The 15,258-nt window shown below is 41.0% G+C and overlaps 2 protein-coding genes and 1 non-coding gene across 9 annotated transcripts in view; 2 read left to right on the top strand and 1 right to left on the bottom strand.

The window, feature by feature from the left end:
• The window catches only part of ANAPC10 (anaphase promoting complex subunit 10), an 86,064-nt gene extending 71,875 nt beyond the window's left edge, over positions 1-14,189 (bottom strand). For 3 of the 6 annotated variants that reach the window (XM_006062132.4, XM_044930472.2, XM_044930471.2), the window contains exons 1-2: positions 13,203-13,418; positions 11,596-11,722 (exon numbers count right to left, since the gene is read on the bottom strand). In XM_006062132.4, the coding sequence (XP_006062194.4) occupies positions 11,596-11,722; positions 13,203-13,415 (340 nt within the window). In that variant the 5' untranslated portion in view covers positions 13,416-13,418. The other 3 variants (XM_044930473.2, XM_006062129.4, XM_025268116.3) reach the window with 3 other exon arrangements.
• On the top strand, positions 10,714-10,820 carry LOC112580041. The gene has a single exon (XR_003104398.1). It is a non-coding gene; the product is annotated as a U6 spliceosomal RNA (small nuclear RNA).
• Positions 13,407-15,258, top strand: part of ABCE1 (ATP binding cassette subfamily E member 1) — a 29,593-nt gene continuing 27,741 nt past the window's right edge. Inside the window, exon 1 of one of the 2 annotated variants that reach the window (XM_025268114.3) lies at positions 13,407-13,546. The gene's annotated coding sequence lies outside the window, so the exon portion shown is untranslated. The remainder of the gene's footprint in view (positions 13,547-15,258) is intronic. The other variant, XM_006062128.4, reaches the window with a different exon arrangement.

Raw genomic sequence — 15,258 nt, forward strand, 5'->3', positions numbered from 1 at the left:
CAGTATGTCCTAGTGCAGACTGGCTGCCTTGAATCCCAGCATCCCCACTTACCAGGTGATGTTTGCCAGGTTACTTAATTTTTCTGGGCTCTAGTTTCCTGATTTGGAAAGCGATTAAAAAAATAACAGTAAATAATACTTCATACGATTTTCAGAGACTTTACTGAGATGGTTTATTTTATACGTGCAAAGTACTTAAAACAGAACCTCACTCTAAAAGTTATCCATGACTACATTGTATAATAATGACTAATTATTACTTTCTCCACTAGACTGTGAACTCCTTGACAATAAGGTCTTTTTTTATTTTTTAATCTCTAACAGTGTTAGAGATTTCAGCAACTGTCTGCTGACTTAAGCTGAAAAACATCTTACTATAAAGAACCAAAATAAAAGTTAAACAGCTTTCTCAGGCTGTTTCTCATTAATAAAGAGTATTCAGTCATTCATGACATGTAAAACAATAATCACATAATTATACTTCACTGATGAAGCCAAAGCTGCAAGTCACAGACATGAAACACATGACAGTGGACTGATGAATTTCATGACTTTCCCACCCAACACGATTTTAAGTGATCCCAGCGTTCTTCTGGCAGTGTCAGCTACTGGTCTGCCCTGCAGCCCCAACATGTCAGACAGTGGGGGCATCTTCAGGGAACCGATGACTTACTTCTATGTGCTGCCCTCTGCCAAGCCCCACAGCATAAAACAGTGTGAACTGGCGCTGATTCCTACCCTGTTACTGAGATTAGCATGGCACCAATTGAATTATGCTACTAAGTAAAGCAACAGAAGATACTCAATTTGAGTAAATTCCCAGAAACATTTGGTGTTATAAAGAATATTAGAAACTTCTGAAGCAGTCTAGAACTTATGAAGCTGGAAAAAGGCACCACCCTTACTCAAACAACAAAAAATGGCTAAACTAAAATCTCATAATTTTTCTTGAAGACATGAACCCTTAAAATTATGCAGCAACCAAATACCCTGAAACCCAAGAAGGATAGTTTGCAGGTTAGGAGAGAAAGGATGGACAGCCAGTCCCAACTGTGGTAGAGCATGGGAGGAAGGAACAGCGACCCAATACACACATAAAAAGGAATCAGGTAAAACTTCAACAAACTGCTAAAGGCTAAGTGTGGGCTATCATAGAAAAATAGCAGGCCTGGGAGTCTCACACACAAGGTGAATTCACACTGACTCTTAGATTCTTTTCTAAGAGCCCTCACTGTGCACATAAGAGGACACTTTGCCGGGAGAACAGGAAATTGGAAAGTCAGTGGTGCAAGCATGGAGGAGGGGACTGACTACCACTGCAGGAAAAGCAAAAACCCCTCCTCCCCTCAAAGCCTCTCTCCTACAGAAAAAGAACTTAAGCCGCTAAGGGAAGAGAGTCAAACCTGCTGACTCCAGCACACAGAACAGATACAGACTTGCTGGGAAAGAAGGAAAGGAAAAAACCCTATACTCTTGGAAAAGAAGCAGGAACACTCCTTCCTCTGGGACAGGACAGAAAACTCTCCCCTAGGAAAGATCGGAGTTTCCCTATCATAGGTGAAAGTGAGGTAAGAGTCGCTCAGTCGTGTCCAACTCTTTGCGACCCCATGGACTAGACAGCCCATGGAATTCTCCAGGCCAGAACACTGGAGTGGGTAGCCTTTCCCTTCTCTAGGGCATCTTCCCAACCCAGGGATCGAACCCACGTTGCAGGCGGATTCTTTACCAGCTGAGCCACAAAGACCAGAGTTTCACTATCATAGGTAGGAGGGACCAAAATGCTGAGACGGTCCCATCGTGGAGACCAGGTACACAAGAGCTATCTAGGATTGAAGTCGGACTAGAAAAACAGAGAGGTCCTGCCTCTGATCCTCTGCATTGAGTAACAACCATCACATTTTACCGCTGGAGGCAGGGCAAGAGCATGGAGACAGATACCCTTGAAGCCCAGGGATAGAGAGATAACTGAAAACGATTATGGAGGAGGAATACTAAGAAAACTCCTCTGGCACAACTGCCCCTGCCACAAACACTGGAATCTTTAGAGGAATCTGAAGTCTGTGATACTGAAGGTAACCATAACAAAACAGACCAAAAAAAAAAAAAAAAAAAAAAAAAAAAAACACCAATCTAAAACCCAGGTCAATTCCTTACCCAACTTCCACTATAAAAGTCTGACAGAAAAGAGGTAATCATTTCAGAGTGTAAATACCATTTTTTTCAATATCTACTAATGTTTCAGTTCAGTTCAGTTCAGTTCAGTCACTCAGTCGTGTCCGAATCTTTGTGACCCCATGGACTGCAGCATGCCAGGCCTCCCTGTCCATCACCAACTCCCGAAGTTTACACAAACTCACGTCCATTGATTTGGTGATGCCATCCAACCATCTCATCCTCTGTTGTCTCCTTTTCCTTCCGCCTTCAATCTTTCCCAGCATCAGTCTTTTCCAATGAGTCAGTTCTTTACATCAGGTGGCCAAAGTACTGGAGTTTCAGCTTCAGCATCAATCCTTTCAATGAATATTCAGGACTGATTTCCTTTAGGATGGACTGGTTGGATCTCCTTGCAGTCCAAGGGACTCTCAAGAGTCTTTTCCAACACCACAGTTCAAAAGCATCAATGCTTTGGAGCTCAGCTTTCTTTAGAGTCCAACTCTCATATCCATACCTGACTACTGGAAAAACTATAGCTTTGACTAGACGGACTTTGTTAGCAAAGTAATGTCTCTGCTTTTTAATACGCTGTCTAGGTTGGTCATAGCTTTTCTTCCAAGGAGCCAGCGTCTTTTCATTTCATTGCTGCAGTCATCATTTGCATTTTGGAGCCCAAAAAAATAAAGTCTGTCACTGTTTCTACTGTTTCTGCATCTATGTGCCATAAAATGATGGGACTGGATGCCATGATCTTAGTTTTCTGAATGTTGAGCTTTAAGCCAACCTTTTCACTCTCCTCTTTCACTTTCATCAAGAGGCTCTTTAGTTCTCCTTCACTTTCTGCCATAAGGGTGGTGTCATCTGCATATCTGAGGTTATTGATATTTCTCCCGGCAATCTGGATTCCAGCTTGTGCTTCCTCCAGCCCAGCGTTTCTCATGATGTACTCTGCATAAAAGTTAAATAAGCAGGGTGACAATATACAGCCTTGACGTACTCCTTTTCCTATTGGGAACCAGTCTGTTGTTCCATGTCCAGTTCTAACTGTTGCTTCCTGACCTGCATACAGATTTCTCAAGAGGCAGGTCAGGTGGTCTGGTATTCCCATCTCTTTCAGAATTTTCCACAGTTTAGCATTTGGTAAACATTTATGACAGACTTCCTAGGTGGTGCTAGTGGTAAAGAACCCGCCTGCCAATGCAGGACACGTAAGAGATGAGGGTTCGATCCCCGGGTCGGGGAGATCCCCTGGAGGAAGGCACAGCAATCCACTTCAGTATTCTTGCCTGGAGAATCCCATGGACAGCGTAGCCTGGCAGGCTACGGTCCATAGGGTCACAAAGAATCAGACACCACCGAGGTTGGACATGACTTAGCAGAGCACATTTATGACACACAAACAAACAAGAGAAACAAATATTATCAAAAGATAAAGCAATCACTAGAAATAGACTCAGAGATGAACCAGATGTTTAAATTAACAAACAGGGACTTTAAATAGCTATGATTAATATGTTAAAGAATTTAGGGGGAAAGGTAGATGAAAAAAGAAAACAGGGAATTTCAACATAGGAAAAACTCCTTTAAGGGTCAAATGAAAAATCCATAAATAAAAAACATAGCAAAGATGAAAGATTCCTTAGAATCATTAGTAGATTCAATAAAGCCAAAGAAAGAAGTAGTAGACTTGAAGCTAGACCAATTAAAAAACCCAAAGCAAAACACTAAGAGGAAAAAAAGGGGAAATAAATAGAGCACCTAAAGCAAAGGGACAAATACCAAATGGTTACCAAAATTAAATGCTCTGCTGCTTTAAAACTCAACATTCAAAAAAACTAAGATCATGGCATCCAGTCCCATCACTTCATGGCAAACAGATGGGGAAACAATGGAATCAGTGATAGACTTTATTTTCTTAGGCTCCAAAACCACTGTGGATGGTGACTGCAGCCATGAAATTAAAAGATGCTTGCTCCTTGGAAGAAAACCTATGATAAACCTAGATAGCATCTTAAAAAGTAGAGACATCACTTTGCCAACAAAGGTCCTGTCTAATCAAACTATGTTTTTTTCCAGTAGTCATGCACGAATGTAAGAGTTGGACCATAAAGAAGGCTGAGCACCAAAAAGTTGATGCTTTCGAACTGTGGTGCTGGAGAAGACTCTTGAGAGTCCCTTGGACAGCAAGGAGATCAAACTAGTCAATCCTAAAGGAAATCAACCCTGAATATTTATTGGAAGGACTGATGGTGAAGCTAAAGCTCCAATACTTTGGTCACCTGACGTGAAAAGCCAAGTCACTGAAAAAGACTCCGATGCTGGGAAAGATTTGAGGGCAGAAGAAGGGGGCGACAGAAGATGAGATGGTTGGATGGCATCATCGACTCAATGGACATGAGTTTGAGCTAACTCTGGGAGGTAGTGAAGGACAGTGAAGCCTGGTGAGCCGCAATCCATGGGGCTGTAAAGAGTTGGATACAACTGAGTAACTGAACAGCAACAACAAGAAGCATATGTATAATTGGATTCCCAGAAAGATGAGGATGGGGCAAAAGAAAAACTAGAAGAAATAATGGCAGTGAATTTTCAAAATAATGCAGGACATCAAACCAGAAGATCCAAGAATCTCAATGAGTCTCAAGCAGGATTAAACACATACACACACTTCATATCTTTACTGCTAAATATTAAAGATAAAATCTTAAAAGAAGGCAGAGGGAAAAAAGCCACATTGGCTAGAGCAGACTTTTCTTCAGAAACTATGTAATCCAGAAGATACAGAATATCATCTCTAAGACATAGAGATGATAACCTAGAATGCTAGACGATAGATAACCTAGATGCCAACCTAGAATTTCATGCAAGGAAAATATACCACAGTAATAAAAAGCAAAATGAAAATGTTTTCAACCAAACATTGCTAGCAGACCTGCAATATAAAAACTGTAAAGAAAGTTCTTAAGGCAGGAAGAATATGATGCCAGACAGAAACCTGGATCTATTCAAAGAAATAAAAAGTTCCAAAAATTGAAAAAGTTAAAGGTTTTGATTTTAAATCACTCCAAAACATAACTGACCTTTTAAAACAAAAATAGCATCAATGTATCCTAAGGTTTTAAATGTGCAAAAAATAAAATGTATGTCAAAATAGCGTAAAGGATGGGAGAGAGAAATTGGAAGTATACTGATAAAGGATCTGTATGCCTTATCTATTGCAGTAGTATATTACTTGAAGGTAAACTGTGACAAAGATATATAGTGAAATCCTTAAGGCAGTCCCTCAGAAAATTTCAAAAAGGAGGTATAACTTATGAGTCAGTTGAAAGATAAGAGTCGCAAAAAATACTAAATTTATCCAAAATCAGGTTACAAAGGAGAGGAAAAAAAGGACAAATCCCCCAATTTCAAGACAGTAGTTTTAAATCTAATTTCACCAATAGGTATATTAGGCGTAAATGATCTAAACACTCTCAGTTATAAGACAAAGAATGTCAGACTTGATTTTTTTAAAAAAATGTCATATTAAATCCACTTCAAATAAAAAGAGATACATATTTTAAAAGAAAAAGGAAAAAGAGCCTGACTTGTAAAGAGCAAGGAGAATGTTACTCTCACTCTCACAACAACAAAAATAAAAAAGCTGAATTAACTGAACATTCAAAAAATTCAACATTAAAAAAGCTAAGATCATGACAAATGGCTGGGTCACTTCACGGCCAATAGATGGGGAAACAGTGGAAACAGTGACTGACTATTTTTGGGGGGCTCAAAAATCACTGCAGATGGTGACTGCAACCATGAAATTAAAAGACATCTGCTCCTTGGAAGAACCAACCTAGACGGCATACTAAAAAGCAGAGACACTATTGCCGACAAGGGTCTGTCTAGTCCAGGCTATGGTTTTTCCAGTGGTCATGCACGGATGTGTGAGTTGGACTGTGAAGAAAGCTGAGCGCTGAAGAATTGATGCTTTTGAACTGTGGTGTTGGAGAAGACTCTGGAGAGTCCCTTGGACTGCAAGGAGATCAAACCGGTCAATCCCAAAGGAAAACAGTCCTGAATATTCACTGGAAGGACTGATGCTGAAGCTGAAACTCCAATATTTTGGCCACCTGATGCGAAGAGCTGATTCATTTGAAAAGACCCTGATGCTGGGAAAGATTGAAGGCAGGAGGAGAAGGGGATGACAGAGGATGAGATGGCTGGACGGCATCACAGATTCGACAGACATGAATTTGAGTAAGCTCCAGGAGTTGGTGATGGACAGGGAAGCCTGGAGTGCTGCAGTCCATGGGGTTGCAAAGAGTCAGATGCGACTGAGTGACTGAACTAAACTGAACTGAAAACCAATAATTATTTAAGTCCAATAGAGGTCACAAGGCAAACCACAACTCAGAAAACTGAAGAAACAGAAAACAGAGAATCACATCTTACCAGGAGCAGAAACTATCACTGGAGTTAGCAACTGGTCGGAAAACTGAACAACAGGGAAAACTTAAGAGTAATTACTAGTGGACTAATTGCTGGAGACTGAGTACAGGCTAGCTTGAGAGAGTAAAAACAGCTGGATGCCCAGCCTCAAAGAGTGTTCCACATGTTCAGGGATTTTACCTCTAGAAGCCCCACCAGGTTCTCTTCATGGTAAAGATCAGAGAAAATTCTCCAGGAAATTCTGCAGGAGGCAGACAGAGGAGGAAGGTAATCATTATGAATCACACCAAAAGCATTCTCTTTCCCGTAACAAAGGGTGACTTAAAGGAAAACTCTTTAAACAGAGCCTAACCAATATGTTTTTTGTTGCTGTTGTTTTTTCACCAGAGCCTGACACAGAGGGCTTCCCTGGTGGCTCAGACAGTGAAGAATTCACCTGCAATGCAGGAGACCTGGGTTTGATCCCTGGGTTGGGAAGATCCCCTGCAGGAGGGCATGGCAACCCACTCCAGTATTCTTGCCTGGAGAATCCCATGGACAGAGGAGCCTGGAGAGCTTCAGTCTATGGGGTCGCAAAGAATCAGACACAACTGAGCAACTAAGCAAAGCATAGCACAACTGACGCAAGGAAAGGAAAATACCTGACTCCATCCTCCTCTAGCCTTTCTGTCTCACCTAAGTGGGGTAAGAAAAGGTGAGAAGCACTTGCAAAGGCACAGGCATGGACACAGGCCCACTAAAAGACTGAGCTCTAATCACAGGATTATAGAACACTTCCATTCTCCCCATAACTTAACACCATATCAACAGGACTCCAATATAGTATCAGTAGGTTAAATTCAAAGAACTGCAAGCTTAGATGCCATTTAAGGAGTCTCTGTTGCTGCTGCTGCTGCTAAGTCGCTTCAGTCGTGTCCGACTCTGTTCGACCCCACAGACGGCAGCCCACCAGGCTCCCCCGTCTCTGGGATTCTCCAGGCAAGAACACTCAAGTGGGTTGCCATTTCCTTCTCCAATAAGGAGTCTCTAGAGAAATTCAAAGATAACAAGGGAGACAAAAACAAGGACACTAAAGGAATTTTAGACTCTGAATCTTAAGCCTTTATCCATCAGGCAGAAAATCAGTAAGTGTGTGACTGAACTGAACCAGCACCATCAATCAGCTATATTAATTTGATATTTATAGATTGCTTCATCCAATGACAGCAGAATGCATGGTTATTCTCAAGTTTATGTGTAACATTAACCAAAATGGACCACATTTTGTGCTATAAAACACACACAAAAACATTCAAACAAATAGAAATCATACAAATTGTACTCCCAGACCACAACAAAATTAAACTAAAAATCAATAACAGAAAGCAGTGCTTTCTGAAATTTACTGCATTTATAGCATGAAATATATATATATATTAGAAAATAAGAAAGCTCTAAAGTCAATAACTTAAGTGTTCACCTTAGAAAACTAGAAAAAGAGGAGCAAATTAAATTCAAAATAAGCAGGAGAAAGAAATAATAAAAATCAGAAAAGAAATCAAAATCAATGAAACTAAAAACAGGAAATTAATAGAGAAAAATCACCAATACTGAAAAGTTGGTTCTTTGAAAAGGTCAATAAAATCAATAAACCTCTAACCAGGCTAAACAAGAAAAAAAGAAAGAAGACATAAATTACTAATATAAGAAACAAAAGAGGAGCCATCACTATTGATCCCATGGATAAAAGGGTAATAAAAGAGTATTATAAGGAGCTCCAAGCCCACAAACTTGATAAATAAAATGGACCAATTCCTTGAAAGACACAACCCACCAAAACTCACACGAGGAACAGATAATCTGAATAAAGCCTGTATCTATTATAAAAATTGAATCAAAAGTTAATAACCTTCTAAAGAAATCACTAGGCCTAAATGGTTTCACTGGTGACTTCTGTCAAACATTTAAGGAAGAAATAATACCAAGTGTCCAAAATTTCTTTCAGAAAATAGAAGCAGAGAGAATACTTTCTGACTGTTTACCTAATGGTAGCATTACTCTAAAAACGAAACCAGACAAAGACATTACAAGAAAGGAAAATTAAAGAATACTATCTCTCATGAACACAAATGCAAAAATTCACAAGAAAATATTAGCAAATTGAATGTAAGTATAAAAAAATTATTCACCATAATCAATTGGAATTTATTCCATGTATGCAAAGTTGGTTCAATGTTTTAAAATTAATATCATCTATCAAAACAACAGGCTAAATGAGAAAAACCATATTATCAGACTAAGAGATGTTGAGAAAGCATTTCACAAATTCAACATTCATTCAAGGCAAAACTCTATCAGCACATCTACCAAAATTAGGGGGACTTCCTCAACTTTATATATCCACAAGAAACAACAGCTAACACCACATTTGGGGCTTCCCAGGTGGCTCAGCAGTAAAAGGTCCACCTCTAAATGCAGGAGACACAGGTCCAATCCCTGGGTTGGGTAGATCCCATGGAGAAAGAAATGGCAACTCCAGTATTCTTGTCTGGAAAATCCCATGGTCAGAGAAGTCTAGGGGGTCTACAGTCCATAGGATTGCAAAAAAAAAGAGTCAGACACGACTTGTGACTAAACAACAACAACCCTTTTTGCCACTTCTATGTAACATCATATTGAAAGTCTTAGCTCATGCAATGAGACAAGAGAAGGAAATAAAAGTTATAGACTGGAAAGAAAGAAATAAAAATAAATGAACCCAGTCACTCTACTCCTAAGTATCTACTCAAGAAAAATAAAAATATATGTCTACATAAAAACCTGTACATGAATGCTTATGGTAGCTTCCTCCATAATCACCAAATATTGGAAGCAACCTTATCTTAGTTAACTTAGCACCTTGAAACACCAAACATGCATTACTTCACAATTTCTATGAGATAGGAATTTGGGGCCAGTTTGGTTATCCAGTGGCTGGAGGATCCATTCTAAGGTGATTTAATCATATGACTGTTGCCAAGAGGCCCCAGTCCTCCACTGGCTATTGTCAGAAGGCCATGTCTCTTGCCCCATCAACCTCTCCACGGGTCCCCTTGTTTCCTCACAAAACAGGAGCTAGTTTTCCCTAGACGGTGTGATCCAAACAAGAGCATGCAGAGCCATGATGTCTTTTATGATCTAGTCTCAGAAATTGCATACTGAGACTGCGATCTGCCATATTCTCCTGGTTCCAGAGACTAACCCTGACACAATGTGGGAGAGGTCATCAGAGGGGCATGAAAACCAGGAAACAGGAATCACTGGTACCATTTGGGAAGCTGACTACCACAAACCTAAAGGTCCATTAACCGGTGAATAGGTAACAAAGTGTGATACATCCATACAGTGGAATAGTAATCAGCAATAAAAAGGAACCAACTCCTAAAGGAACAACCACAAATATACTATACTAAGTGAAAGATGTTAAGACCTCAAAAGCTACATAAAATATGATTACATTTATATGGCATTCTGAGAAAGGTAAAAACCAAAGAGACACAAAACAGATCAAGTTGTCAGTGGTCTGGGACAGGGCAAAAGACTGACTACAAAGAGACATGAGGAAATTTCTTTAAATGATGAAAATAATCTATATTTAATTGTGATGGTGCTTTGATTTGTGATGTGCTTTGTTAAAATTCATATAACTATAAATACAAAAAGGGTGAGTTTTTCTTAAGTAAATTATACCTCAAATTACTCATAAAAAGAGAGAAAAGAATCTTAAGAGGAAACAGAAGAGGCTGGGTTGGGAAGATGGTTTCAGGAGTCTTAATGTGTAAATAGTAGAGCTTTCTGAGAGAAAAATGACTACTGAATCAATAACATTATCGTTTAAATTCCTTAAGCTAAAAACTTTCTCTGAGCTTGAGTCTACAGATTGAAAATGCCTATCATATTACAGGCTATATGGATGAGAAAAGATACACATGTATCCTGGCAAAAGTCTTGAACTCTAAGAATCAATAGAAAGAAAGAAAGAACAAGTTACTTAGCAAGTAAGACAGACAGATATACACTGTCTTACCTGCAACACGATAAAAAAGGAAATGGTAAACTAGCATGCACAACTTTTTGAGAAAAGGACAGCCACTCAAGAATTCCATCCCGGTGCTTGCTTTGACAGCACATATACTAAAATTGGAATGATAGCCAGAAGATTAGCATGGCCCCTGTGTAAGGATGACACGCAAATTTGTAAAGCACTACATATTTATTTTGCTTTAGGTCCAGGAAAAGGATGCAGTGTTAAGTCCATAAAGAAATTGTCAGTCCCTGGTGATGTGAGTTCTAGCTTGAATACTACACATTAAATGGGGAGAATTAATCCAACTTCATCCTAGTCAAAGTCTGAAGTGACACCTTTCTCAAAATAGAAAAAAAATGTTCTTTATCACATGGGAGGTGGGGGAACAGAAAGAAAGAGAATTCTATCCCAACCAAGAGTAAAATAAAATTATTTAGGGATCTATAATCACTCAGAAAATGTATCATTCATTTATCCCATCCAGAGAAATAGTCAAAAAAATGCCAACCAAGTAACTGAATCATAGCAAAAAGAGGGGAGGATAAAGGGACCTTATAACATGTGCAGTTAAACTGAAGTGGATACTAGTAAAGCAATTAAGAAGAGATATATAACAAATGAAAATCCAATTAGATTTTAAAATTAAAATAAAGCCTCTGAACAAAGGGCTTCCCTGGTGGCTGAGATGGTAAAGAATCTGCATTTAATGCGGGAGACCTGGGTTCAATCCCTGGGTTAGGAAGATGCCCTGGAGAAGGGAATAGCACTCCACTCCAGTATTCTTGCCTGGAGAATTCCATGGACAGAGAAGCCTGGTGAGCTAAGGGTCGCCAAGAGTCAAACACGACTGAGTCACTCACATATACACACACACACACACATCTAAACAAAACAAATATTAAAGTCAGTCCAGTGTACAAGGAAACTTTCAGTAGTTAACACAAACAGTTTCTGTTTTGTTTTACCTGGTTTACAAGATGAGAGTGACCAAACAGCTTGTGACCCAATTTCCCGTACTGTTCCAGTCCTTTCCAACTGCTTAGGGTCAGCACCAGGAGGTGTCTTGTTTGGTGTGGTCATTTTAAAAATACTCTATGTAGAAAAAAAGAATATTCACATTATACCAGGACCTGAGCATCTTTATACAAATGGTAAAAGTTTAACAGCCAGTGTATCACGAATGTAACCTGGATAGTAACCATCTATTTTCAAGAGCAGTTGACATAACCACTGCAATTTCAAAGGCTTGAGAATTCAGTTTTGTTTCTACAATGTAACATATTATGACTTACAAGTTGTGCAAAGCAGCAGAAAATAGTAGTCAAAACCCCATAGGATCAGGATGTCAACTCTCAAGTTGACTCTTGCCTTTAACTAGTCTAGACTTTTGAGGGGTCTGGGCTTTCCCGTTTCCTGCCAAAGGGGTTGATGTGTAACTCTATAATGCTGTGCAGTTCTATACTTCTATGAGCAAAAATTCCAATTCAAATGCAGTTTTTTCTCTAAAAAAGTCAGACTGAAATCTTAATCCTGGAATATGTAAATATTGGTTTACATCTTAAATAATCCATTAAGTGATTAAGTGATGCAGAGAAAAATCGCATCTCTTCATTAATTATCAAAAATTCCAATTAAATGTGCTCTTACCGTAGAACATAAAGTCAGAAGAATGCCTTTAATGTCTAGAAGTGAGTAACGGGCCTATTCTAAACCACAAGTTTACTTCATCTTTCACATCTTTTGTTAGTTAATCTTGGTAAGTGTGTCCAAATGTGGGGAGGGGAAAAAAAAAAAACCTTCTGGATAGTGAACAACATGTAAAATTGCTTCAGTAATGCAGTTTCAACTACTAAACATCGTTATACCTAGATGCTATTATGAACCTGGCCCAGAAGGTTTGCACACTGTCCCCTTGATATCCACCTCCTATCAGATCTCAGTTGTTCCCTAACTCTTCACACTTGATACTCTTTAAATAATACCAGACACTGAACTACAGACTGGAAAGCACTGAGGCTCAAATGATCCATTAGCAGTTTTCTGAATCAGTACATGGGTGAATGGATAGGTTCAATAATAAACTAAAGTATTCCCACCTGCAAGTTAAGTAAGATCTAAGATGATATAAACTAAAGTATTCCCACCTGCAAGTTAAGTAAGATCTAAGATGAGGTAATTAAACCTACGGTCACATCTTCAAATGTCCAAAAAATGTCAAACTGTCGCCGCAAAAGGCCCATCTCTATTTTGGAGCAGAATTCACCTGCCGAACTTGGCACTGGCCGCCACCAAGTGGAAAAAACACGGAGCTCGAAGAAGAATGGGTTCCGGGCCATTCCGTTCAGGAACTAAGGTCAAGGAGAGAAAGCCACCGCGAGCAGTGTCTGGTCCAGACTCTGTCGGTTCTGCTTGACACCTCTGTCAGAGGTACTAAAATGGGCAACCTCTAAGGATCCATTTCTGACCCACGGGCCTTGAGGAAATGGCGTAAAAGAAGACTGACAATGGAAAAGAGAAGGTGTTCGCTTAAGCTAGAACCATTCTCCCCGTCGGGGAAAGCCCACGCACTTACAGCTTGCAGACTCTGCTTGCCGCCACTCAGTTTTTCTGGATCCGCCGCAGCTCCGCGCCACTCCCACTCGGCTTCCCAGGCCCGCCTAGCTTCCCCAGAGATGTCACTGGGGTCGCAGTACAATGACGTCAGTCCCAGCCGCCTCTCCCTACCTCTTTCCACAGCTCCGCCTGGCGCGCCCTGGCGCGCACGCGCATTACGTCCTTGTGGCATGCGTGAGGCGGCGGCTGGGCACCGCCATTTTGGCCGGTGGCCGCAGGAACACGCTGTGTGGCTGAGAAGTGAAAAGCAAGCGCCGATTTGATCTCTGCGTTCCCCTCCGCAAGGGGAATCTGTTTCTCCAGGTACGTGAATAGCCTGGAGGGGGTTGGCCTTTAGCTGCAGTCTGCCGCGGTCTAAACACCGTGGGGACATTCTCCGAGAGCCTTTGGTTAGGCCTCAGGTGGCGGCGGCAGCGGCGCGTGGCAGCCGGCTTGGACGAGACAGCTGGAACCGCCGGAGCACGGGTGCCGCCGAGCGCCGGGGGCGCCTCGCGCTTTCCCTCCAGCTGACCCGGCTCTCGGCCGCTGTGGTCCGGCAGCCCCGCCAAGGGACATGGAAATGGATATAGGTGCCATTCTCTCGGTGGTCCACTCCCCGCCGCCTCCACCCCGCGCCTCCCCTAGCGCTGAATCTCTGTGAAAGCCGCCTTTATGACTTAGAGCGTCCCCTACTGCCCCGGCTCTTCTGGCACAGGTGGGAAGCCTTTTCTTCGCGGTTTGGGGATTGTGGAATGAGTCACGGCATCTTACCGCCAAGAGTCGGATCCTCCTCGTCCACTCCCAGTCTTTACAGAAATGATGGCCAGATGTCACTGAACTTTTCTCACAGCAGCTTGTACTCTGCTGTCACCATGGTGATCTCAAATAATCTTCCAGTTGAACGCGTTTTGCATTTCGTGAGAGTTTTTACACTTGGTGATTTCTCCGATTTCCCCGTTATTGTATTTTAAACCCCTGGAGATCAGGTTCTATGTCTTTACTGAAAGTACCTTTATTTCCCCTTAAGTGGTTCTTGCATCTTGGGCGCGACGGCTAAAGTCAATTCCCACATCCCATAAACTACCTAAGCAGCTTTTCTTATTTTTTACGGTAAAATCGGTAAGAGAGAGAAATAACTGTCAAAACACTGTATAGGGTTTTATTGGGGGGAGGGGTGCTTTCTCTTCCACAGGACTGCTAACTGCATTTATTTTTTGGTGGCATCTGTTTTTGCAGCCCTCAGTACTTTTGGCCCTGGTTCTGAGAATATGCATTCTATACCAGCTTCTTGACGATAATGCTTCATTTTTGTCAGTATTAACCAAGGGCTCTTGTATCTGAACCAAAAAGTGTTGTTTGTTTTTATTTTAGTTAAAATCCTTGTTTCCCCTGTAAAAAATATTTTGCTGGGGCAAGGATAAAGCGATAGTAATTTAGTGTCTCTTCTAATTGTCTTCAGTTTAAGACTCTGAAATCAGAGTTGTGCACCACTCCCGACTGACACGTTTTATAAATTTAATAACCTGCAATAGCATATAATTTTAGAATATTTCACATGACATAAGCATCATTCGTTTTCGTACGCTTTCACAGGGTATTAAAATAATTTTGGTTTTAGACTACAAAGTGAAAATTCGCTCAGTCCTGTCCGACTCCATGGACTGGTTCTTGAGGCCAGATTACTGAAGTGGGTAGCTTTTTCCCTTTTCTAGCAGATCTTCCCAACCCAAGAATCGAACCAGGGCCTCCTGCTTTGCAGGTGGATCCTTTACCAACTGAGCTATCGGGGGAAACTTCGTGGGACTTCTTTGGTGGTCGAGTGGTTAAGACTTTGCTTCCCTGGTGGTTCAGACGGTAAAGCGGATGATTCAATCCCTGGATCAGGAAGATCCCCTGAAGGACATGGCAACTCACTCCAGTACTCCTGCCTGGGAAATCTCATGGAGAGAGGAGCCTGGTAGGCTACAGTCCATGGGATCGCAAAGAGTCAGACACGACTGTTCGACTTAAGTTTCTTTAGACTACAAATGCTTTCT

Source organism: Bubalus bubalis, chromosome 17, assembly GCF_019923935.1.
Source record: "Bubalus bubalis isolate 160015118507 breed Murrah chromosome 17, NDDB_SH_1, whole genome shotgun sequence".
Lineage (NCBI taxonomy): Eukaryota > Metazoa > Chordata > Mammalia > Artiodactyla > Bovidae > Bubalus > Bubalus bubalis.